This window comes from Psammomys obesus, unplaced genomic scaffold (assembly GCF_907164565.1).
Source record: "Psammomys obesus unplaced genomic scaffold, mPsaObe1.curated_primary_1811, whole genome shotgun sequence".
Lineage (NCBI taxonomy): Eukaryota > Metazoa > Chordata > Mammalia > Rodentia > Muridae > Psammomys > Psammomys obesus.
This window is the reverse complement of record NW_026585689.1, coordinates 10,745,666-10,772,565: the sequence shown is the minus strand read 5'-3', so window position 1 is coordinate 10,772,565 and position 26,900 is coordinate 10,745,666. Positions and strand designations below refer to the sequence as shown.

The following is a 26,900-nucleotide window of genomic DNA, read 5'->3' as shown; positions in this document are numbered from 1 at the left end:
GCAGGGTACAGTTGAGATACAAAGTTAATAAACTGTAACTAATATTTAAAAAAAGTTAAAAAAAAGAATTCCTAGAAGGAATTTGTATCAGCCAAGCCTGATTGATTGGAACTGCAGTGATTCATAGAATGTTGGAGGTCCAGAGCTTAAATAACTTTGGGCTACCATTAGCCACCTAAATAGCCATTCCTTATTCACCTTGTGGGCCTCCTGTAACTAACAGATAAACCCTTAGCTAAAAAGAGTGTTGGCTTCTGCCAATGCAAAAGCTAAGAATGTCATCATCAGGTAGTATCTGAAGCTTGCAAGAGAGATTCCCCCATCTTCCTGTACTCTACTCTGCCTTTCAGATGTTTCTACCAATTAAAAACAAAGTGTTGATTAATTACAACTTTCTTTGTTCTGTCACTGTAAAACTTCCCAAACATGATGAGGAAGACTGGAATGTATATTCCTGGGTCATGGTCACTCATAATTTTAGCTCCAGAATAAATCATGTCTCTTACTGAGGTGAGAAACATTTGATGAGAGACAGTATAAAGTAAAACTATTCTCTTCGAAACTAAAAACTTTCTCTTACTAGGATGAGGATATTTATTTCCCTGAGGCAAGAAAAGACATTTGAAATTGTCACAAAAACATTTAAGATGTGTGCAACTTACAAATAAACCTCATTAAAATATTTTTATATTTGTTCAGTTCCATGGAGGTCACTGAATCTAAACATCCATTAAACAACAACAACAACAACAACAAAACCTTCAAGTCTTATCATATCAGTGAACCAAGCCCATCAATGATCCACAGGGATCAGAATTTCTGTGTTTCTTTTATTTCAACCAGAGGGTACATGTCCTGGATCCCTGCTTCCAAATTAGGAAATTTGGCTGTTTTTATGCCATTCTATAGCTTTCCCACACTGGTAAATGCACAGGGCATCAGATAAAGAATTGCTCTCTTACCAGGCCTGGCATGTGGTCTGTCAGGTATTCTGGGCCTCACAGGAGTCGTGTGCAGTCTGTGTGGGGCTGAAATAGAAGACACACTTTATACCCAGTAGCTAGTACTCCAAAGGCCAGCCAATTGGCCTACGTTACCCTACAGACCAGTATACTTCACATAGACGTAGAAAGAACATTCTGAAATTGCCAGTTATTCGTTACCTACTTGATGCAATAGGGATATAAAGCAATTGAAAATACTCGTGGCTGAAAAGCAAAGGTACACAGAATGAGGTAGGTAATTTGTAATATTAAGAATCAATCAGTTAGTCTGTGCTTGTCAAAAGTATTAATTTATCAGATGGTTGCTTCACATGATAAATGTTTAGCCTTGCCATCAATCTACTTACTCAACCATCTATCCAGCCAGCCATCTACCCAGCGAGCCATCTATTCAGCCACCCACCTACAGCCAATCATCTATCCAGCCAGACCTCTCTCCAACCAGCCATCTTTCTCAATGAGGAACTATGGAACATCACTTTTCCAAAGAAAGCAATCTTAAGGGTTAAAAACAGTTTAAAAAAAAAAAAAAGGAAAAATTAGATGGCTAAGGAAAAATAATGGTAACCCGGGCTTTATCAAATTTGCTTATAAACTCTGAAATGAATAAACAGTCACTGTTTATAATTGCTATACAAAGCAGTGAAAATGGCGGCTGGCGTCCCACCTGTCAAGGAATAGGGAACAAGAAATCCCCAGACTAGCATGTTACCTCCTGTGATTTGGGGCCTGCCCATGAAGGAGCAGTAATGAAGCCTTGCTGAATGACTACGTGAATGACCACTGCAGGCAAATTTGAGAGAAGGTACAGAACTATTTTCGCTTCCTTAGGCATTAAAGGATGTGCTCCTTCTGGGCTCTACCAGCCGCAGTTCTCTGCGCACTGAGTAGATTCTACAGCCAGAATTTTTTTCTTTTTTGTAAACTGTACAAACGTTACATCATTTAACAGTTTTGCTCACATCTTCAGTGGATATTTATTAACCATAAATCAGCAATGTCTTGCCTGCCAGGCTTAAAAAAAAAATAACACCTGTGAAACAGCTTACACTGTAGCTCTCACTTAGAAGCCTCCAATGTGAAGGCTTTGATGAGCAGGATTTTGCCATAGAGCGGGCCAACAGTGCAGACTGAAATCCTGCAGGGGCCATCCCAAAGGTACTAACCACAGTGGATACAAATACTGCGTTAATGCCCACAGAGCCAAAAAAACGCCTCATGATGATTCGCAAATGGCTCCCTTTGATTTTCTTAAAGGATGGTAAAAGTGCCAGTCATTCTAACCCATTTCTGCTTTTCATGTACATCCCTTTGAACATTTGATTGCTTGTGCTGAAGAGACCTAAAAAGGATCATGGCTCTTATTTTCTTCATCATAGAAAATACAGGGATTTTCAAACTCTACACAGGAAGGAGATCAAAGCAGGGTGCAGAAATGCCCAGCACTGTGCCATCATTACTTCAACACCAGGGCACGAGAGCTTTTGTTCTAGTTTTTCGAGGAAGAAATTAAAGAGCTGGAATACAATATTTTTTAGGCTGTGAGGCACTCTGAGAGCATGTGGCCCAGAGAAAACTAATCTTTATTTATTTATTTTTATTTATTACAGTTTATTCACTTTGTATCCCAGCTGTAGACCCCTTCCTCGTGCCCTACCAATCCCACCCTCCCTTCCTCTTCTCCTCCCATTCCCCTCCCCAAGTCCACTGATAGGGGAGGTCCTCCTCTCCTTCCATCTCACCCTAGCCTGTCTGGTCTTATTAGGACTGGCTGCATTATCTTCCTCTGTGGCCTGGTAAGGCTGCACTCACCTCGGGGAGGCGATCAAAGAGCCAGCCACTGAGTTCATGTCAGAGACAGCCCCTCCCTTACTAGGGAACCCACTTGGAGACTGAGCTGCCATGGGCTATATCTAATCTTAAACATAATTAAGAAAGGCAGAGGAGCTTTGTGACTATGTAACAATATAAATAGTACTGCCTCCTGTTTTTGGGGTGACCAATAATACAAAAAATTAAAGATATTTCATATTCATTTTAAAAACTTATAAAACATTAAAATAAAGCATATAAACATCAGAAATAAATATATAGTGATAACAGAAGCACTGAGCTCTGCCAGTTCCAAATGGAGAAGGAACAAAAGCTGAAAGTCAAACAATGAGGACTCCTTAAAATGCCTATAGTACTACAATGTACTGAAGTAGAAAGTTAGGCACTTAGATGATTTGGTGGGTGAAAATGCTTGTTGGCAAGCTTGGCAAGCTCAGTGTGATCCCAGAATCCGGTGGTGGAAGGAGGGAAGCAATGCTGTTAAAGGCATCTAACCTCCATACACATGCCATGGCACGGCCACAAATGTCCTCTCATCACACCCATATGTACATGCAAAACAAATACATATAGAAACAAAACTGGGAGGCACAGAGAAACCAGCTTAGGTTGTGGCACTTTGTGTGGGAATTGTCTCAGCAGAAGCGGAAACAAGGCTGCCACAGAGAAAATACAAGGGAGAATCTAGTAGCTGGGTTCCGTTGTGGCCGTAGGAGTACCGCTGCCGAGGGTTTGCGGTCCCACAGGCTCATGCATCAGTGGCACACATATGGTTAGAGCACAACATCTGGAGGAACGATTTCATCTCTGTCTCTAGTCTCTCAGTTGGAAGGTGCCATATGAGGACTGGACCTGAAGAACCTCAGAGTCAGGCACAGCTTATGAAGAAGGTCCTGATAGCACATGGCTTGTCTTCATCAAAGCTGTCCCCCTCTGCTTCTAGTCAGGGTTATTGAAAGGCAGCAGTTTGTGGGTCTTCCTCTTCTCCCTGATGATGGCTTCCTTCCCAGTTATTATTTGATATCTCAAACAACTATCTTGGGTGAGCCTAAACAAAAGATCTGAGGAAAAACTAGGAAAGTATAAACTCTAGGATAACAGAGAAGTGCCTCAAACTTAGAATTATCTGGACAGACAGACAGACACACCATTATACAATCCTTCTGAGACAATTTTGTTGAAGTGGTGCATTGTTTGAGTGTGAGGATGATGCTGCCATTCCAGATAGTAATGTGATTTGTAAAAACAAAACAAAAAACAAACAAACAAACAAAGAAACAAACAAAAAACCCAAAGCCAGGGAAAGAAGGTGCAGGAAAGCTGCCGTGGTGCTTCTTATTTCTCTGCATATTTGTAAACAAATAAGAACCGAACAAATACAAACTAAATAAACTTTGAATTGGAAATTTTAAAATTAAAAACTTAAGCTAAACAAACATGATTTAGAGTTAGAGACCCTAGTGTCGGACCACATTCGTCCTAGTCATGATTGCTCAGGCTGTCACTGCTGACACGGTGCCTTCCTTAAAGTTACACTTACTTATTGTTGTCATTTTTCTTGCTGTTACTTATTACTTTTCTTTCTTCCTTTCCTTCCTTCCTTTCTTTAATTTTTAAATCTATTTTGCCTTTTTTTTCCAGGCTGGCCTTGAACTCACAATCTTCCTGTCACTCCCAGATGCTGGGATTACACTACTATATAATTACTAGGCTCTTCTTAATTAGACCTTCATCTGTCAATGTTCTCCCTCATATTGGAATTGATAATGGACAGAACAGAGTTAAAGGTCTTCCAATTCCTTTAAAAAGTTTGCTGCTGATTTATTTGTTTTGGCTTTCTGCCATTTGATACAAATGAGCCAAAGGGATCATACAAACAGCAGCAAAAATAACACATCAGCCTTAGAAACCAGAAAATGGTTATAACCCAAGTATGTTAGAATTTAACGAAAAGGACTTCTGAGAAAATGAAGACTAAGTGTTGTGCAGGTGAGTTCATTTCCCCAGAGACAGAGCATCACAAAGAACACATTCCTAAATATCTAACTACACTCAATAATTAAAAAAAAAAGATTTTTCTTATTATTAGCTTTTCTCAGCTCACAATAACAATGGGTTTTATTCATGCTGAGGAGATGACAGAAGGGGAAAAAGAAAGAAAAGAGGCGAGGAAGAGAAAAGAAAGAAGGATGATGGAGAAGGTTTTCCTTAGTCATTAGATATGAAAATCAGGCTTATGAAGGTTCATCAAGGAGGAAAAAGCCCTAGGGGCTTTAAGATTAATTATCAGCATCCTGCAAACACATTCGAAGTGCCAGCAAAAGAAGCTGTGTATAAAAATGACAGTCGATTTGCCTGAGGTCCTTCATCATTAATATGAAATCAATTAAGTAGTTCACTCTGGCGAGGAAATACCATCTGAAAGCAAGATTTGTTTCTTGATTAAAGGAAAATGAGGGAAAATTTCCCTCCAAGAGTGGAGAAACAGCATTACCCCGAGTTGTCTTTGGCAATTCAGTCGTTCGTGGAATCTTCGTTGTGAAGAGCTCTTGGGTAGACTGGTCTGTTTCTTCTAAGGAAAAACAGAGTAGCATGCCTTGTTTTAAAGAGCCATCACCATGAGCATAAGAAAGTGCAAGTCAGAGAATAACAAACAGCTCAAGCTATTCCCTACCCTTTTTATACTAACTTAAAGCATGTGTAAATGACTTATCTCTGTTGCCCTATGTCATTATTTTAATGATTATAATAAGGACTTCCAAGGCAGCTTTGAGTTCAGGATCCTTTTGCTTTGTTTTTGCTTTTATTGTGCTGGGGACAAAGCCCAGGGGCATCATATGTGCTAGACAAGTGCCCAGCCACCGAATGAAAAGCCCAAGATAGCTGTTTTATGAGGCTGCTATCTTTGGATGTAGCCAAGGTTTGAAAACACCTTAAACGTCTATGCACTTGTCTTTTTGTCTCTTTTCTATTCTACAAGTTATATATAGAAAATAAATAGATCACATGAAAAGATGTTTATTTCAACCATAGAAGAAACATCCTTTTATTATCTATTTGTCAAAATAAAAATGTATGTTTACTGACATTTAGACATGTTTGTCTTGGCAAAATAAGTGCTACTTTCATGTTATCCTGAAATTATTACATAATGACAAGGTAGATTATATTGTTTACTCTGGCACCTTAAAGATCAAGGAAATAGCTGGTGGTAGTAATATTGCCCCCTTTTTACTTGACTTAGTTTATTCTCTTTATTCAGTTTTCAAGAAGAGATTTGTGATGGCTGACAAAGATGGTTTATCCTTCAATAAACCCAGAAGCAGGGGCTGGAGAGGTGGCTCAAAGGTTAAGAGCACTGGCTGCTATTCCAGAGGTCCTGAGTTCAGTTCCCAGCAACCACATGGTGGCTCACAGCCATCTATAATGTGACCTGATGCCCTCTTCTGGCATGTAGATGTACATGCAGACAGAACATTGTATACATAATAAATAAATCTTTAAAAAAAATAAACACAGAAGCATTGAAAATAAACAAAACAAAATGGGGAGTGGAAATTAGGTGATTAGTATATTCAGTGGTAATTTTTGTAAAGTGCTTTTAACTTTACCATTTTATGACTGACTTTGTAGACATAAGCTAGAATGCTATATGTTGTTAATCATTAGGATATACCTGCTTATTCCACTTAAAGTGTTGTTCCAAATGTACCTCATTGAAAAATATGATGTTACTTTAACACACATGCATGTGTGTGGACACACACACATTCACACACACACTGACAGATTTACTTGAAAAGGGATAAAGAGAGGAAACTAAAGCTTACTGAATGAAACAACTCTGCAGGATGCAATAAGGAAAAGAATGAAGAGGCAATAAACAAATGAGCTGTGGACTTTCCCATCATTTTCAATCATGACTCAGAAAATGCATTTCCACAATTGGGGACATACTTATGTTGAATTCCTCAAAAGCAACGGGTCATATCAACCACTTCCTTGTCTAATCCATCGGCTCTCTGCAGCTAACCTATAAGTTCTGTGGGTTTCTTATTATATCTTAAATTCTCTCTAGAATGCTTGAAGTATAAACCAATGAAAATGCTATGAAAACAGTTACTGTATTATGCCATTTGAGGAACGATGACAGGAAAAACACCGGATCACTTTCAGAAAAATTTTTTCAAAGAGCTGTTTGGATTCAGGAGAGCTGACTGTACTTGAAACTTGACTGTCAAGATGCTTATAGAGTTTCTTATTTATATGGAAAATCTTGTAATGTAAAAGTTGAATAAAGCGAGCATGATACTTTTAGGGCAACCCTCAAATAATGAGCTCCTGTGGAGCAAAATAACACAATTTACCCTGGACAGTTTGTAGCTCCTCTTGACTAGGTCTTGGTGAAATCACAGGTATGAGAGGGATGTCCTGTGTCTCTAAAGGTGCTGCAAAAGAAAAGTACTAATTTGGCAAGTTATTAAGTCAAAGCCAGCAATAAACCAGAGTGGTATGGCAGGAGAGGCCTTCATTTGAGATACAAAAGGAAAAACATCCAAATGGCGAAGAAGAAAGTTAGTGTGTCCAGGACTCTCAGGAGAAAAACAATGGAATGGTTCTGTAATGGTACTTAACCATTTTCTACCAGGAAGCCCAGTAAATGATATTCTGTATTCTCCACTGCATAGGAGACCTGGCCAAGATGGAGTGTGTTTTGGATACCTTCCTGGTTTTCTGTTTATAGCTCTGTCTCTACCCATCACCCCAAAGCAGAAAAGATTACAAAAGGGTTCAGATTAGCTTTTTGAATCTGCTTTAATAAGACAAAAAAAAAATCACTGGCAGCTTTCATATTTTGACCAATATTAACTTTTTGCATCTTCTGACAAGCTTTGACATCCACTAACATGTTGCAGCATCACAGCTGAGACCCATTAACCAGCAGAAATTATTAACTAGATGGGAAGCAGGGAAAGCAGAGTTGTAGAGATAATGAGGTAGATAAGGGCAAGCTTGGTAATGAGACTTCTTGGGCTGGTCTCTGAAGCAAAACCTTTCAGAATTGAAACTGTACTTCTCTTTCTTAGAAACAGAGGCCAAGGTGACAATGACATCATGAAAGGAACTGAGAGGAGGTAATTTTTCAGTTAGAGATCATTTGAGAAAGAGCTGTTATATCCTTGATGGCATCAAAGAAAGTCAGCAAGCTGGTTGGTTAATATGGAAACAGCAACAACAAAAAACCCATTACCTATTGTTGTCTTTGGTGGCTCAACTCTAAAGGTGACAGGAGGCAGAACTATGCCAAAAGTAAACCAAAGAAACATTTATAAACATATATAAAGTACATAGTCAGATACTTTCTTTTCTAGATATAGTTATTTTAATAACTTGAATATTCTTAAAGAATCATGAGAAAGCTCTACTAGGTTCTAGTCAAGTTAACTCAATGTTTATTTAATCTACCAATCATAATTTGAGGAAAACATAAACAGGCAACCATTTTAAAACATAAAAAAACTACAAAAAAAAAAAACCCTACAGAAGAGTGTAAAAACCTCAGCTAATTTTAGCAGGATCTCCTCTTCAGTAAAAACATTTCCAAGGCAAATAAACCTATTTTGTTAGCCTACTTATATTTAACCAGGAAAAAACTTTAAATGATTATATGATTGAACTTTCTCCAAGAAAACATATTTCATAACTATACTTTTCTGTATCATGGCATATACATGTAATTTATACCAGGACTTTTAAAATATAAATACACTTTCTACCTAAGAAAAAGCAAATATTTTTACCAGTTTCACTGTGAGAGACCTCGAGGTCTGCTTTATGGGAAAGTTGTTCACCTTTTGGAACTGAAAGAAAAAGATTATAAAACATTGCATACTACCATAGTGAACATAATCATTAGGTAGAAAATCCCTAAAGCATGAAGAATGAAAAGGCTAAAGAGCAGAGCTTAGAAAGAATGATTATCCTTTCAAAATGGAAACTACGACTTCCTAGAGGAGGGTCTGGTTACAGTAAACAGATGGTCATAGTTCATACTGAAGCCACCCTTAGAGAGAGAGAGAGAGACAAAAAGAGAGAGAAAAAAGAGAGAGAACAAAGAGGAAATGGTACTATAGACACGGAGGTAGGCTTTTTGTAGGTTGTTTCAAAGCTTTCAAAAAGAAACTTTTTGAGCTGAAGTGGTAGCTGCCATTTGATACTAAAATTCAGATAGCTATAGAAAATATATTACATTAGATAAGTGAATAAATGGGTCACAGACTAAGATGAAAAACAAAATTCTCGAGTACCTACAAGGGGGACAAAACTTCATTGCAAGCGACACTTTAAAACATAGAAAGAAAATAAATCAAATGGAACTGGCTAGCCATTCGAGGAGGCTGCATGTGAAATGTATGGCTGTGATCAGTACAGAATAAATGCCAGACAAACACGGGCTACTGCCAGCTTCTGCCTTTCCTAGTGACATGGCTTATTTATCGGGTGTTATGCATACATGGCATATGAGAATATTAAGATAATTTTAGCTAAACGATAGGCCAACTCACATTAGACATACAATAGCGTTTAAATATTTGTTTTTTTTTGTTAGCAAAATGAAACAGATTGGCGGCTGACTGTCTTCTTACTGGGGGAAAAATACAAGAGTGATTTCCTGCCGCTCATATCAGATCTCTAAGCCAAAATCTTAACCAAGGGCAGGGTGCCCATATAGGGAGGCCCTGCTTAGGCCTACTTTCTTCATGGCTCTGCAAAGGCCATGATGATGCTAAGAAGAATGCAGTTTATAAATGCCTATTAACTACAGTACTAGGCTTGACACAGAAGAGCTGGGATTAGGGAAGGAAAGTAAGGAAGATGTGCCACTAACAAACGGGCCACACTGTAAACACATTAGCTGCTGCTGTTGCTGCTTCAGCTCCCTACAAAGTAAGGCCAATGTGGATTCCAGCTGCTAATGCTGGCTCTTTCCTTGTTAGTATGAAGTGGTGATTTAATAAACTACAGAGCAAACTTTCTAGTACAGACAATATCAGCAGAACATATAGCAGTTGAACGATTCCCAGAAAAGGACTATGAATCATGTTCCTACATGACCCACTGCTACTCTAAGCAAGTCGGAATCTCTCCCCTTTGTGGCTTTCATCTGCATATTAAACCTCATTAGATTAGAATCCCTAAAATCTGTCCTCCAGGCTGAGGGCATCTCATCAACATAAATCATGATGATAATTTATTTGGGAAGGCAGTTTTGATTTCCTTTTATTTACCGTTAGCCTATTGTTACTATATATAATTACGTTAACCAATTTTTATTAATATCAATTATGCTAATGACATTTTTAGGTAAATGGCTCACTCTAAAGAAAATTCAACTATCAAAAGGCACTTCTGGGTAGGCAATGTCAGGTAGGACAAAATAAAGTGCCCATGTATGAATGCTTCTCTAGAGTTCATTGAGAAAAATAGAGTTCATTGAAAAAAAAGACACTGTTTGACACTATGGTCTGTAAGAAGATTTATTCCGCCCATGAGCTGTAATCAGATTACCTCTCTTAGAAGGCAAAACAGGTAAACTCTGTGGGCTTTTTGCCTCAAAATTCCCTATTTCTCTGTTCTATCTTGGTAGCTTTACAGCTTGAATGAGAGTGGCCTTGACTCCCACCCCTTTGGAGAATACTGCCTAGGCTTTCCTTGTGCTACTGGCCACCCCCTTCCATCTTGATGAGGCATTAAGCTTCAATTATTTATTCCTATCCTAATTAGTTTGTTTTTAGGGTTTTTGACACAGGGTTCCATGTAGTTGAGACCGACTTAGAATTTCTGATTCTTTTGGCTCCAGCTCCCAAACACTGAGATAAAAGTATATAACTTTTTTTTTCCAGTATTGGGGACTGAACCTAGGGCCATTGGCATGCCAGCCAAATGCTCTACTCCTGACAGACATTCAGCCAGTTTATGCTATGGTTCTATCATTAGCTCATATTTCTCTTTCCATGAGTTCCCTCTCCTCCACCTATAAAGTTATTCAAATCCAACAACCCCCAACAAGACCCGCCAACAAGAAAAACAACAACAAACTTTGGTTCTAGAAAAAACATTCCGTTCTTGGCATAATTCTCTACCTCTTTATGGTAATAACAGCTTTCCTACAGGTGCAACTAGCATTCTTGCGGCACCTACGGAAATAAAAGCCAACAGACTGCCCAATAGAGGTATAATTGAATCAATCGCACACACATCAGCTCTCATATTTCAGTGCATCTGTGGGGGATGGCAAGGTCCACTCATCTTAAACACAAAATTAGATATTTACCAGGTGTGGTGTCTGCCACTTCGGGGCTTGGTGGCATTTGGGGTTTTGAAGGAGTATGCTGGGGTTCCTTAGGAACTGAAAGAGAGAACTCAGATCATGAGTCATTATGGTTTCTTGTTTCTTAGTCATGCCAACACATCAGGTCTTACAGGGAATAAGCTTGAACTGTAATAAAAACAAGGCAGCGGCAACACAGAGACAGAAAGGGAATATAAGCTCTGGAAATAGAACAGGTAGAAAGCCAACGAAAATTCCTCAGTTTTGGAAAATGAAGTCTGAGAAATCACAACATTTGACAAATTATTTTGATAAAGAGGTTTTTGTTTGATTTTAAGCTTCATGTCAGGGAAGACAGGAATAAGTTAGTATAGGGCTTCATTTTCTTTCTGGATGTGCTTGCTTGACTTGGGTTGATGATTGGGGTCAGGTTAAGTACTAGAGCCGAGAGTTGCAGCAGACACCAAGGGCCAGAGAGGATCACTGTGCTCAGATCCCAGGCTCTCAACACCCCCGTTCTTTGGGAAAGATGTTACTTTGCTCCTTATTATTAGTCAGAAAAAAAACAACCTGTCCTAAAGGGCAAGTGGGAGAACCAAAACTATTATTTACTTCTGTTCTTTTTTTAACTTTTATTTTTTTGTATTAGTTACAGTTTGTTAACTTTGTATCCCTGCTGTATCCTGCTTCCTCTCTCTCCCTCTCAATCCCACCCTTCCATTCTCATCTCCTCCCTGCCCCTTTCCAAGTCCAGTATTTACTTCTATTTTTAAAACTATATTTACTTCTACAAGACCAGTAATACCCAAACTTCTGACGATTGTGAGATCTCTAAGTATAAAAATAATTTAGAATCATTATTACCTACAAACACAGAACTTCATTTGCCTTATCAGCTTATAAAATATTGTTGATTATTTGTTTCAAACTTTAAGTCCTATTTTATCCTGAAGAACCAAATACAAATTTGAATTTTATAATGTAATTCATAGAGATACTCTAAAAGAGCTAGAAAGATAGCTTAACCTGTTAGAAAATTTTATACTGAAAAACAGTGGTGGATAAACATTGTGCTGTGCATCGAGATTCGCATAGAGTGTTAGCTGACGTATGGTCGGCTGAGCATACAGAATGTAAACTCATGCAGATGGCCTCTTCAAGTGTATGATATCCAAAGGCGATGGAGGAGAAGCGAGGATCTGAAGGTTTATTGTTCTAACATTTAATGAGGTTAGCAAGGTGGCTCGGTACGTAAAAGAGTCCTGACACCACTAACATGTTTGAAATAAACAAGTTCCTAACATTTTCCTCTAACTTTCACACTTGTGTAGCGGCACACACATACACACATGAACACGCACGTATGCGGATACCATCCCACACAAATTAAATAAACACCTAATAGAACAATAGTTTATGATACTTACGTGCACATGCACACACCCTTGAAAGGCTACAAAAATCTAATGTATTGTTTGGATCTGTTTTTATAGGGATCATATCCTCATTTTGAAAGGAAGAGATCTAACTTGCATCACTTAAAAAACATCATTAGAGGCGGGCATGGTGGTGTTCACCTATAAAGCCAGCACTTAAGAGGCAGAGGCAGGCATATATCTGTGAGTTTGAGGCCAGCCTAGTCTACAAAGCATGTCCAGGACAGCCAGGGCTACGCAGAGGAACTCTGTCTCAGAAACAAAACAAAATCATTACTACACATTTTGATATTCGTTGTTAGTTTTCCCTTATTAAATACCACTGATGATGTCAGAAGCATTTGGGTTGCAGATGCTGTTCACTGAAGAAGACAATGGACATGGACCAGAGCTGCCTCAGTTGGAACAAAGCTAAGAATCTCGTTTGCCAGCCCTCCAATCTTCCAGAGTTAGCATGAAGTGAACTGGGTTAGTTCTCTTCATTCTGAGCTTATAATCTTGTGTCGACTGAAAAGCTAATTTAAAATAAAACAAATCTAAAATTTGTGGCTCAATAATAGAAAATTATATGAAGAACCTAATTTACTGCACTGTAATTTATTAAGTTCAAAGTTTTCTTCAAAAAGATAAAATCATCATCAAATTTTTCATAGTAGTTTATATTCCTTCACTTAACTTTATATGAAGGAATTTATAGTCTGGGAATCTGGACTCCTAGCATTTCTTGCTTTGTCTTTTATCATTTTCTTGTTTTAAAATTTCCATTTTTCCCTGTTATTCTTGTCCTTCTTATATGTTGAATAAAATCATGTCAGCTCTTTGTCATGTAACGTTAGCAACTATTCAATTTTTATATCTAGCTTATTAATTTTAACCAACAAATGTAACATATCTGATTTATTAGTTATTCAAAATATTTTGACACATTTTAGCCCTGTATTTATTCACTAATTATTATTTCTTAATTACTCTTTAAGTATTTTACCAGGATTCCACATATCTCAATATTCTAATAATTTGTTGTGATTTAAAATTTCTAATTCTTTGCTGAATTTTGCATTTGTACCTTTATATATTTGCACCTCAAAATATTATTGTCACAATAAAATTTGGTAATTAATATGAACAGATTTGATTATATACAAAGTATGACAGATTTTTAATTATTAGTGAGAAATAAAACAGAATATTCTTTCATGTCATTTTTTTCTAGAAAAATAATAAACAGAATCAAATTTTAGTGGTCATACCTAAAATAACAACAGAAAATCTGAAATTATTTAAATTATTCCTGGTAGGATTCAAGAATTACCACCTGAACCAAGACTAATAGGTTTACTATATTTGGTGTACTAATATGGTGTAATAATATAGTAATTATTTTGTTCCCACTTCTGTACCATTAGTGTGAGTAGCATTCCTTTCCTGGTTTCGTGTGCAGGTGGACCTAGGGTAATTTCTGGAAGCAGTACTCAGATTAGTGTTCATTTAAGTTGTGTGATTGGGAGGGTGGTAGGAGCACATTATGGGATAGGAGAAAGGCCTGGAAGGTAGCCTAAAACTGTAGGGAAAGGGGAGTAAGCGGTTCTTCCAAGAAAACCTATTATTGGCCATTCCCATCTGAAACAATAAGACATTAGGGAAGCTTTGTAGATTCAGCTCTGCCAGTGATGTGCTTTCTGATGAAGCCCAGAAATAAATGCAAATACTTTAGGTTACCAAAGAAAGGGAGCCTTATTTGTAGATGGCTAAAAACTCATTCTGCTAGAACTGAGAAAGTAAATCACCAACTTCAAGTTTTAGACATTAAAGAATAAGCTTTGCAGTTACCTGGCAGTTTTGCTGAGGTTCTTGGGCGTGGTGTTGTTCTGAGCCTGGGAGGTATGCCGGGTGTTTGCCTGGGAGCTAGAAGAAAGACACAGGTTCACAGCTTGGGAGCCCTTGACCCTTCCAAGAACTATAACGTTTTCCAGAAGCCCAAAAGTATTTGCAGGGCGACTGAAGATAAATAAAGCAAATAATTGCTGTCAAAATCCCTAGAGAGCTGCCAAGAAGAGGGAGATTACAGTTATAGGATAAAAGAGGTAGATTAAACACCCCTCAAATATTCAGCTTGCTAAAGAAAACTGTTGGCAATTTTGAAATATCTACTTCAAGCACTTTTTAAATAGGTTAAAAAAACAAAGCACACAGTTACCAAGCCACATGTCGTCAGGAATATGCAGATGTATTCTTTAAATACAAACACATCTTTTCACAGTAAAGAAGTTATTATGATAAAAATTCATGTAGAATGATTTAAGTAGCAAGTCTAATGGAAATAATTAGCATTACTAAGCAAAGCACAATTTATATATTGGCTATATTGGGGAAGAAAAATTGAGTGTCAAGGAGACTTCTCTACAGAGCATTGTTCCTTCACTGGAGAAACTCTATTGAAGGCTCTAGAGCAATTGGTATAAAGAACAATTGTTTTTTTTTCAGTGAAAAAGTTAAAAATGTATCCCAACGAAGGAAAGGAATTGTCAGGTCCGGGGCCACAGCCTCTGAGAACGCTGCCTTCAGTAGAACTAAAATGATAAAGATCAGAACACAGAGAATGGTATCCCCAGTGCCATGCAGCTCTTGAGAAAAAGCATGCTGAAAATAAGAATTATTTGGCATTGGAAGTTGGATAGGAAGGAACAAAATGGAGTTAATACTATTTAGTTTAAGAACTTTTAAGAAACAGTCACTAAAAATGAGTTGTTAGATACTGGGAGTGTACGTGAGTTTGCATGGTGGGCTTCAGGCTGGCTTCTTCCTGATAATAATATGCAAGGTAATTTACAATATATAAAGTAAATGATGGTTTCAGTGCAGTTCTCTGGCCTGTAAAGAGACAAATACTAAGATACACAAAGAGGTTACTTTGGCTTAATAACCTGGTGGTTTAGACCACCATTTGTTAGTCAAGGTCAACAGGTACATTTACCACCAAAACTGATATGATGTTTAACAAGTGTTCTTATCCTTAAATTAATGATTTGAACTTCTTAGTGAAGTCATGGGCCACCCCCCCCTTTATTGCTGAGATCCTAATTAATGTGCTATTTGCTCTCCCAGGGCACAGAACACCATGTGAAGACGAAGGCATGTTAAGAAGCAATTCCAGGAAATGCAATCTGTGACAGTTGGCCAGACATAGGAAATCCACCTGGTGATCTCAGTGCTAGGAAGGATGAGGCAACAGGATCACGCGTTCTGGACCAGCATGGCCTACCCAGCAAGCCCTTGTTCTCATAAAACAAAAACAACAACAAAATTGCAGGTAATATATACAATTAGACACTCAATAATATGTTAATAGGCTTTTGAAAGATTTTTTTTGGCAATGGTAGTTGTAACTGACATGAGATAGATTTGTTTCATGTAGTCAATGTAGACTTTGGCTAAAAAGTTAAACATTATCATTTATTAGGCAACATTATTTAATAAGTGTTTTAGAATATAGTCATCAAAATTAATATTCTATGTCTCCTGGAAACAGAACCATATAAAACAGTGTTTTGGGGAATGGGGGATGAGTATCTAACTATGTCGCCAAGGCTGGCAGAACTCATAGCAGTCTTCCTCTTTCAGCCTCACAGAATGCTAGGGTTACAGGCATGAACACCACACCTGCGTTAAAATGGTTTAGTGACAACCAAAACAGACACCAGACACTTGGGCCTATTTATGGCTAAATCCTATTCCAAAGAAAACTGTGGGTACTGCAGAAATTCTACTGTCCATGAAGGTGACTTGTTTTCATCAGGATCAAACTCCACTCTCAGGGAAAACTTTATGGCTAGTAGTTTAATTGCAGTTTCTCAAATACCAGGAGTGTAGAGTGAGACTCCAGCCTATTGAAAGAAGGAGCAGACAGTAGTGAGGCCCCTGAATGAAGACAAGGGGACCGATTGTATTATGCGCATTATACAGCAAAATCTCTTTCTGTCAGTATTGTATAATTTCAAACACAAGGAAGCGACCTCAAAAGACTTCACAGTTATAAAGCTAGTCAACACAGCATAGGAATCCAAATAAATTTACACATATACTTTAAAATAGAATAGAATGTGTATACTTTTCCTCATAAACATTCCTGTTTCCTGAGCTAAAATATTTAAAGCGAGGTTGAGGGTATTTTTCAACATTATGTTAAGAGTATTCACATTACCATTTGAGAGACAGATTGGTGACAGCAGACAGACAGAGAAGCGCTATGTCAGAAAAGCAGGCTCACCCATCAACGCCTGAGAAGGGCAAGAGTCGGGGCTTCTCATGCACGGGTCACGGTGTCATTTTGCAAACACTCACCTCATATGCAAAACGCAAACAAGAAAGTGTATTTACCAGGTTCAGTCTGAGGCGCATCTGGTCTGGGTAGGATTATAGTTTGGGAAGGCAGAGTTGATGTTTCTATGGCAACCGAAGGAAATTATGTGGGGTTACTATCGTGCTAGGCACACTCAGATTACAGACAACAGTTAGGATGGTTATGAACAGATGTCAAAAATAAGAAAATGGCTAAACTGCAGGAAATCAGCATTCCTATACTTCTTCACAACTCATTCCATTTACAAAGTATAGATGTCAGATTGCAAAATACTTCTGAGACAAGCAATATCATTACTTCTAATATCTTCACGTCCCCCACAATGCTTAAATGACATATTCAATAAGAACTATGAAGGAAAAAGGTAAATTTAAAAATATAGCACATGCCAGTTAAGAAGTATAGACTTTCACTTGGATGACAAATAACAGAGAGCCAAACATGTTACGCCAACATGATGAAAAGACTGTTAATGGAAAGTACATCACTAGGTCAGGAAGTATGAATGGATCATGATCTTCAGTGAAACAGTACCTAGCAGGCAGTGACCACAATATTAGGAAAAATGCTATATTTTATATTGCACAGTTTGCCTAACACAGAATAATAAGAGATCAAGATATTAACCAAAAAGCCACTTTTGGACAATGATTATGAATAGAAGCACCTAAGGAAGAAAATTCAACAACAGCGAAAGAAAACGCCACATGGATTTACAATAAGGGTGGTCCTGAGACTCTCAGGATGATGCAATGAAGACAGAGAACACAGAGTTTGTTCTGCTGAGATGTCATTACCTAGCATGGTCTCAGGAAGCTCAGACACATGTGTAAGAGACTCCACAACTGTATCAAAAAAAGGAGAATGGATTTAAAAACTGTAAGATGCTCATCTCCACAAGTGTTTCTCCAGTATTTGCAACCTCATTCTCAAGAATTTATGCAGTAATTTAACAGAAAGGACAATGGATTTTAGATGGGACAAAGGGAAGAAGTCTTATAGTATTAAACCTCTAATATTCATACTTTGTCAACAACTGGCTTTAAAATGTTATTATGCCTCACTCTTCAGATACTATCAGATAAATAGGACATTTTTTTTCAGAGAGTGTCAACTATTGTGTTAATTTTAAGAATCTCAGAGCACTAGAGCTGCTGATTCATATAGCTAATTTCTAAAGCACACGCAGAATAAATGTAACTCTACAGGCTGATCCTCAGCAAGGGATGTGGACAGATCGGCACGTAGGTCGGAAGTATAGCTCTTCAAATCTTTTCAATCAAGTGATATAGCTCAAAAAGCAGAATAAGTGAATCATAACATGAAAACCTTTACCACCTTCTGTCCTTGGCTCCTCTGGCCTGAAAGGGTCTTTGGTGGTAGTATCTACATAGTCTGTTTCAGCTGGTGCTGGGGAAGAAACACGAAATGGCTGGTTAGTGGTGGGCAGCGTAAAGCAGTTTTTCATGGAACCCTGAATTTTATTGGAAATACAGCTTAGATATTATGAAAATTGTTGCAATTTAGTAAAGTAAAAATGAAGCCAAGTAAGGGAGCTTTTTGTATGGGAAACAAAAATAGACAGATACACACACACATAAACAAACAAACAAATGACTATCTGAGCCCATTACTGCAATTATTACCTAGATTACAGTAGGTAATTTTACTTCCTTACATGTTTTTGCATAAACATTTTAGTAATAAAAAAGTTACAGATGTTTGGAAACATAAAGACAAAGCCTATGATGATATGAAAATGATAAGTTACATGTACACGTATCTACAGATTCATGTGTATATATACAAAGAAAAATCAATTTTAAAACTGCAAATTTCATTAACTGAGTGAAAACTAGGGGAACTATTTAACTTGTATAACACTGTAATATAGCTGGCAAGAGTTTCTAAATGCATGATAGCTCTCAAGATCCACTGGATAGGCACAGAGAAGACACAAGAAGCAGGTGGCTATGAAATGTCACAAAGCATGACAACATCCAAGGATGCATATGCATTTTGCATTGAGATGGAAAAGCACATATTCTTGACTTCCCATTGGGGACATTTTTACCTATTGTCTTCCATGGTGACTCAGTACTAAGTGTAACCAATTCCAGGTCATCAGAAACTAGCAAAGGAAACAATGGAATAACTGGTCAAGGATATGCTGTGGTAAATATTAGGCAAATCAAACAAACTATCCTGGAACGGGTTGGATCCGTGGCACATGATCCAGTCGCCTGGTTCTGATAAAAGCCATTACATTAATAAGAGCACAAAAGGAACCCCTCATAATGAGGTGAATCCACAACATGATAACTGTTTTGGCTACCATCAATAAACACACCTTAAATCTTCAACAGAAGTACCAAACCATCAACTCATCTAATTAAAAGATACTAAGAAGAAATTATAATCCTATGCTAACAAATGGAATTCAAAATTTCAACAATAAGCTTTATATAACAGCAGCAGTATTCCTAATATTGATTGCTAAACAAAATTTAAATTTTCTTTATAATTTGAAAGAGAGTATACTTTAAAAGTTTCTCTATATTTAAGGAACTTAAAAGAATCTTTATTAAAAGAATTTTCTCATTTCAACTGTTACTAAGGAACTATCCTTCTTCCAGGTGGCTGAGCACACATTTAGCTTACTATTTAATGGAACAACATGTTTATAACTGTGGATGAAATTAAGAAGTATAATCGGACCCCAGAGATTTCCCTGACTGCTTAATCAGTTATATGATCATGCTCCAAAAGATATAGAGCAAACTCACTGAAGCCAATGTTGATATTTTGTATAAAATGGAATAATAGGAGATAAAGCATTGCTAATTTAACATTAACACACACCCATGGAAAGAGGGACCTTTATATTCGAACACATAACACTGAGGGATTATGGTATATTTTGGAAGCTCTTAGTACAGCCAGGCAGATAAATCAAGCAATTTACCAGATTGCCCTTCTGTAATTTCTAGGCTTGGTGAAGTCACTGGTTTCAAAACAAGAGTTTGCAGTTCAGTGGGGGCTGGAACAAGAAGACTTAAGTTAGCTTGTGAATATTTTTTAAAAGGTTTTAGGTGATGGAAAAAAAGACCAATATTTATGCCATGTGAAATGTGAAAATGGTATGAAACTCAAAGTCTTATTGGGGCATGGACCAAAGTGATTCAGGGCCTGTTTGCATACTAACCTTGCTGTGCGCTTACCTACAATGTATGTGTAAGCAGTTCTGATAAAGACTGAATAGCCTGCAAATTCTGAAACTTTTTCTATCTAACCCTTCACAAACTAGGATTTCTGACTCCTGGTTTGAAGCATCCTCCTTGGAAAAAACTATTTATTTGTTACTGTGTATCACTAAGTGTTCACCTAGGAACACGAGCCATGCCTGCGGGATGCAGAGGCTGGCAGATATCTGAGTTTGAGGTCAGCCTGGCCTACTAAGCAAGTCCAGGACAACAAAGGCTACACAGAGAAACCCTGTCTTGAAAAATCAAACTTTAGGCAGAGTGCAGGGAGTACTATGGAGGAGTTGGGGGATAGAAGGACCTAGAGGGAACAGGAGCTCCAGAAGAAGACCAACAGAGCCAACAAATCTGAGACTGATGCATCTATCAAAGACCATGCATGGAGAGGACTTAGGGCATCTTCTCAGATGTAGCCAACAGGCAGATCAGTATCCATGTGGGTTTCCTAGTAAGGGGAGCAGGGGCTGTCTCTGACATGAACTCTGTTGCCTGCTCCTGGGGCCACAGAGGAAGCAGATGCAGGAAATGCTGATGAGACTTGATAAGCTTGGGTCAGTTGGTAGAGGAGGAGGGCTCCCCTTTCTAAGGACTAGGGGAGGGGAATAGGAGGAAAGAGGGAGGAAAGGTGGGACCAGGATGAGATGAGGCAGGGGCTATGATCAGAATGTAAAGTGATTTTTAAAATTTAAAATAAGTTTTAAAAACATAGAGATTTCAATTAAAAAAAAAAAAAAGGAAAAGAAACCGGAGCCACAACGTTCATCTGTTAATTAAAGCAATAAATTTAACACTCATGGATACCCAGCAAGGTCCTACATCTTAAAGAGCAGAGCCATCTATGAGCCCTAGAGAAGCTCATCAGCAATTGAGGAGCCTGGAGCTTCTGGTAGAGAACTTATTTTATTGATAATAGAGATACTTCATGATTTAAAATGAAGTAATGAGCATAGCACACTGATTTTATGGAAAATAAGTTGCTCTTAATTATTGTAGCTCCATAGCTGTAACCATCAAATAGAAGAACAACAATATGGACCTCTGGATTTTAAAGGAGAATTTCATGACACACTGATATCTTCAGTGGCTTCAAGGGTGATTGATAAATAACACATAGGTGACCCTTGAGTTTCCATGACTAACTATAAAGTATGAAATGGCATCCTAACCATAATCCTGAAGCATGAACAATGCTGGCATGACAGTAGGTGGGCAAGAAAAAAAGCATTCACTGAATGTCAGAAACATCATCACCCAGTGTTGTTTCTGGAAACTCAGTATTATGAATATCAATTCAAAGCCCTGAACAAAAATTAAAAGCAACAGATAAGCCTGAGAAAGCTCAACACCCACAAAACGCCTTCGGTTTTCTTTCAAAACATGAGTTTCAAATGACAAACATGTTTTTAAATTCTAGAACTAACAGGAAGCAAGTGGTTGCTTTCTGAAAAGATGATCAGAGTAGCATGAAGAAGGGGGAGGGAGGGTGGAATTGGGAGGGGAAGAGGAAGGGGCTTATGGGGGGATACAAAGTGAATAAAGTGTAATTAATAAAAGTTTAAAAAAAAGAGTTGTGGATAATCAGCACAATTGCTTTGAGCTTGGCTACATATATCTTAATTCTGGCTACGTAAGAGATTCCTAGGTACCTGGTTTTCTGGTTATAACCATTATGGAAGATGACTTTGGAAATTCCCTTAGATGGCATGGAGGAAAGTATGTATGGAGGTAGTGTGTTGTCCTCCTTGGAAGTTGAAAACCAATTATCTGCCTATGTAACCAAGGCTGCAACCAATCTTATGTTTCAGGGCTAAAATAGCAATTCATAGCCATGAATGACTAATGCTAACCTTGCCATCAACTCATCTTTAGAGAAGAACTTCATCCAAACGACATTACTTGGGGAATTAGGGACAAATTTCCCCAAGCCATGCTCTATGACAAGTTCTATAGAAGGGGTAGCTCTTAACTGTAGTCAAGGCCTTAGTTTACTTAAAGTGCAGGAGAACCTCAGCTTCCCATTGCAGTTATTACTTTGGGACCCATCTGGGGCAGACTGCTAGCAGCCCTCACACCAGGCATTCCACATTTACCCGACTTCGACTTAGACACATCAGTACTTGCTGTGGTTTTGGGTCTGGGACGTGGACGGCGTGTCCGTTGTGTTTTAAGAGCTAAAGGAAGAAACTGTATATTAATTTCATGCTGTTGGTTTGGGAAAAAAAAAACCTACTGGGGTGAAGCTATCTTCTTTTCTTGAAATTAGGGGCATGTATGCTTTTGAATTAAAATAGTTTCTCCTATTTTGTTAGTTTGTTTTTATCATCAAATATTCTTGAGAAAAAAAAAAACCCCTAACATATAAAATTAAGTCAATGAGTGAAGAGAGCCATAAACCTCCAACCTCAAACAGAACTAAAGCTAAATCTATGCAGCAGGATCTTAGGTTGACACTGAAAATTTTCAGCATTTCCAAGAAGCCATTGAACCATGATGTTGTTATAATTTACTCTGTCTAGAGAAGATATAGACATTACTAGCCAAGTTGTCAGTACGGTCTTAGATGGAAGCACTCTTTAGACAAAAACACATGACAAGTTTAAATAAGATAACAAGTACAGTAATATTTTAGGTCCATGGGTAGCTTTAAAAAGGGGTAACTTTAATATTTTCAAGATGACAAGCAGCAGATGGCAAGACAATCTAATAAAGCAGATGACAATGAAATTAGGATGATGATGGAATGCATGTGAAAACAAGCATGAAAAAGGCATTCCAGAACACAGTGTTTTTACCTAATGTTGTTGTCTCAGGAGCGTTGGTGCTAAGAGTGATGAGTTCAAAGGCTGTAGCAAGAACTGGACAGAAAGGAGTAAAATAAACCAAAGACAAATTAAAAATTCACTTTTAGGCTAATTTTGAGAATATCTTTAGCCTCAAATGAACAGGAAAAAGACACTTCCTTTTTCCGCATTTGGCTAAACCATGGCTAGATGCTATTTCATGACATAGACTTGCAAGATGGCATGTAGACAGCCAATGGTATGTCAAAGTTCACAAGATGTTCTTCTAGACATTTCGCTGCCTGCCACCGCACTACTGTGGAACTCTGCTGGTCACATTTTTATGTTTTCACAACAGATGACTTTCTGAATACATTAAAGAAAGCTTAATTAGTCTCCTTGACTTCTATAGAAACTGAGATAGCTACATACAGGTTTGTATTTGTCTACTGTTTAAATAATTATATACCTAAAGGTTTTTGTTGCAAAATATGAAGACAAACTATGAAATATGCTCATCAAAATCTCAAAGTGGTCCTTGATTTAAAAAGACTGTTAAACCTGCTAGAGAAGGAGTCTCTATCATGGAAACAGTATTTGAACATTTCCCAAAGGCATGCATCTTCAAGTCTGGTAACTTACTAAGATCATCATTCCTTAAAACTATTGCTCCAATATCTCACAAAGGTTCTACTTCACCGAAAAGCATCCTGAATAAAGCAGCACATTTTCACAAGACACAGCATAAATGTGACAGATGGAGATTCACACGAAAACACAGTCTTAGCACTGTTTAAACACACACATGATTAAATGTCACAGTGTTGAGCAGTGAGTTACATGGCAGTTTGACGTCCTAAAGTTAGATTCATGCATGGTGCTCATGAATGCAATGAATAGCTGGGCATAGGACTGAGGATTCAAGATTAAGACTGAAATGGAGTGACAACAGAGGACGATGGTGGAATGGTCCTGGGATGCAGAAGAACTGGTGATGTGATGGTACGATAGGAAAAGCACCGGCATTAGGAGGACACACAATCTTATTACCCGCGGTCGCAGGAACTTCAGTTCTAAGAGCACTGGGTTCAAGATCTGTAGCAGCAACTAATTAAAGGCAACGAAATGAACATATGTGAAAGTCAGTAAGGCAACAATACACTCTCACTGGAATAAGCGGGGAGCAAGTTTAAGGAACTGTCTGCAATTTAACGCTTGGCACTTGACGCTTGTTCACACTGTACCCTGGTAAACATTTCTTTAAGAAGTACCCGGTTGCTGCTACACTTTGTGCCAAACATCTTAATACAGTCAAGGTGCTATTCCTCTCGGTGTTTGGAATATCTCATTCTAACTACTATTGACATTTTAGATATTTACCAAAGCTGCACAGATATAACTTCTGTGCTCATGGGCTTCTGTATAGAAGCTTCAAGAAAATAACTTATCTAAATGTGCAGGGGTAAAACAGTTTTTCTACATGAGGTAAAGCCAAGAATAAAGCAAGTGAGCCATGTGCACTCTGACAACTCATGGGTAGGATGGGGCTGAGATCTCATTTGTGACAGAGATGCTCAACAAACCAGGGTAGGGGATGGTTCATACTGTGTGGTACCAGGGGAACACCTAGTTCTCTGGTCTCCTTACACAAGTAGCGTAATCTAGAGGGATAGGAAGATCAGCAACGCTTTTTAGTCAGATCCAAACTTCTGAATTATTCCTTGAAGTTGAGCTTTCCTTCACAGCACTACCTCAGACATTGACATTTTGTCTTTAAGAGCAGAATGTAATTAAATCAGCAGCACCAAATAAGATATGTGGGAATAGAGATGAGAGTTGTACAGAGATCACAAGGAAATCAGTTGCCACACGGGGGACCCTAATATGTGGGGGATCCTCCAACATGTGGCCATGGTGTCAGGAGAGGGTCATGCAGCACTTCAGCCACATGAACTAATACTTCTATCACTGGCATCCCTCATGGCTTTCCAGAGCTGCTTCAAGTACCCCGGAACCAGAAACTCAATTTACCAGGTTTAGTTAGCGGAGCCTTGGGAGTTGTCGTGGTTTTAGGTTTGGGGCGTGGCCGACGGGTTCGTTTTGCTGGTTTAGGAGAAAGAAAATCTTCATTATTACAAAGTCTGTAGTTCAAAAGCTATGGGATAAATGGAGCTAAATTTAATAAAAATCAGATTTTCTCATATCTTAGGAAACTCAATTTTTCAACTTTTAACTCAAAACGTTTACCCATTATTATAATTTCCCCATTTCCCTTTACAAAGGCCTATTGGAAGAGGAGTTGCATGTAATGGATAGGTCAAGAAGTGAAGTGAAAAACTAGAATGTTTATAGAATCAGAGTTAAGAAGCCAGGAATAGTGGCAGGCACTTTTAATCCCAGCACTTGGGATGTTGAAACAGGAAAAGCACTAGTTCAAGTCAACTCAACTGAGATACTTAAGACTATTTGAGGCTGGACCATATAACGAGAGGCACTCTCACACAGAAATGCTGAGAATCCCTGATAAAACATGATCATAGTAGTGATTACTGACCAGCACTTCTTTGAACGTGGTTAAAGACCACACGTACAATTACCGACATGTCACTTAAAGAATAAATGTCACATGGTAAAAGCGAATGAATGAAAGCACACATGATGACAAATGATTTCACATGGTCACAAAGCTGACAGATGACATTAGTTAGATTTATGGTGGGTCTCACAAGAGGTGAGTTCTTTGAAGAGGCACAGTCTTCAATATGTTTAGGATGAAGACTTTCAGAGAATGGCAAAGAGAATGATGGTGTTACCACAGAAAGCAGAACATGTGACTATGACATTGATGGCATGAGTTTGGCAATGAGTTTGGCAACAGAGAGGATGTAGCCAGGGCCACAATGCGTAATTACCTTTCGTTGTCACCCAAGTCTCAGTTCTGAGGGTCACAGGTTCAAGTTCTGTTGTAGGAACTGAGCAAAGGTATCAAAGTAAACCAAATGATTGTTTTATGTAACTAAAGAGTAAAATCTTTCTTTCATTATGTTGTTATGGTTTCTATAACAACATGCCACTTTTTAAAACTAGTAAACTGGGGGCGGGGTGAAGCAAGCAGTTTACTTCTCAAAAAAACCATCGCAGCTAAGTAGCTGCTTTGTCATCCTTCATTCTTCATCTAATTAATAACACAAAGGTGACTGTTTAGAACTTAGGTAAGAGACTGGGGTACTGGCATGATGAATTGGTGGGGTTCCTTCATTACAGACAAAGAAGCAGCGTGCTCTCGTGAGAAAGACAAGGTTGCTGATGTCTGCCAGCCCAATCCTCTGCTGCCCTATCACACTCCTAAGAGCTTGACTCTGCATGTCCTAGGACTTGCTGAGATACAGAAAGGATTTTACTATGATCTTGGATGGAGAAATCCCCACAGCAATGTTCCAGAGACATCTCTCAATATTCATAGCTCCTCCTTCTCCTTTCTCTCCCCTCCTTTCTTCTAGTCAGCCATGCTCTAACGTGATTTCAAGACCCTACTCCTTCTTAATCTCTATTCCCTGGGTAAAATATTTGTTATGTACCTAACACTTTTCTGTTTATACCCCGAAAACTAATCCTGCACTTGTGATGATTCTTCCTATACCACCATCAACCATATTTATAAAGAAAGGCTTCCACTCTCTCTTGCAAACTTGATAATCAAAATGTGTCTCCCATATCTACTTCACCAGATTCAGTGTTAGTAGGATTCTGAGGAGGAGGAAGGTATTTAATAAATGCTTTTTGTTTCAGCTGAATCTAATTATCCTGAAGACATGTTATTTTTAATGGCTAAAAGGAAGTGTCTCACACACACACACACACACACACACACACACACACACACACACACACA

General features: G+C 38.2%; 1 protein-coding gene across 3 annotated transcripts in view; it reads right to left on the bottom strand.

Moving 5' to 3' along the window:
* The window catches only part of Abi3bp (ABI family member 3 binding protein), a 211,150-nt gene that overhangs the window by 39,497 nt on the left and 144,753 nt on the right, over positions 1-26,900 (bottom strand). For 2 of the 3 annotated variants that reach the window (XM_055594593.1, XM_055594575.1), the window contains 7 exons: positions 14,436-14,510; positions 11,173-11,247; positions 8,639-8,698; positions 8,089-8,136; positions 7,205-7,285; positions 5,332-5,409; positions 963-1,028 (listed from right to left, as the gene is read on the bottom strand). In XM_055594593.1, the coding sequence (XP_055450568.1) occupies positions 963-1,028; positions 5,332-5,409; positions 7,205-7,285; positions 8,089-8,136; positions 8,639-8,698; positions 11,173-11,247; positions 14,436-14,510 (483 nt within the window). The remainder of the gene's footprint in view (positions 1-962; positions 1,029-5,331; positions 5,410-7,204; positions 7,286-8,088; positions 8,137-8,638; positions 8,699-11,172; positions 11,248-14,435; positions 14,511-26,900) is intronic. The other variant, XM_055594585.1, reaches the window with a different exon arrangement.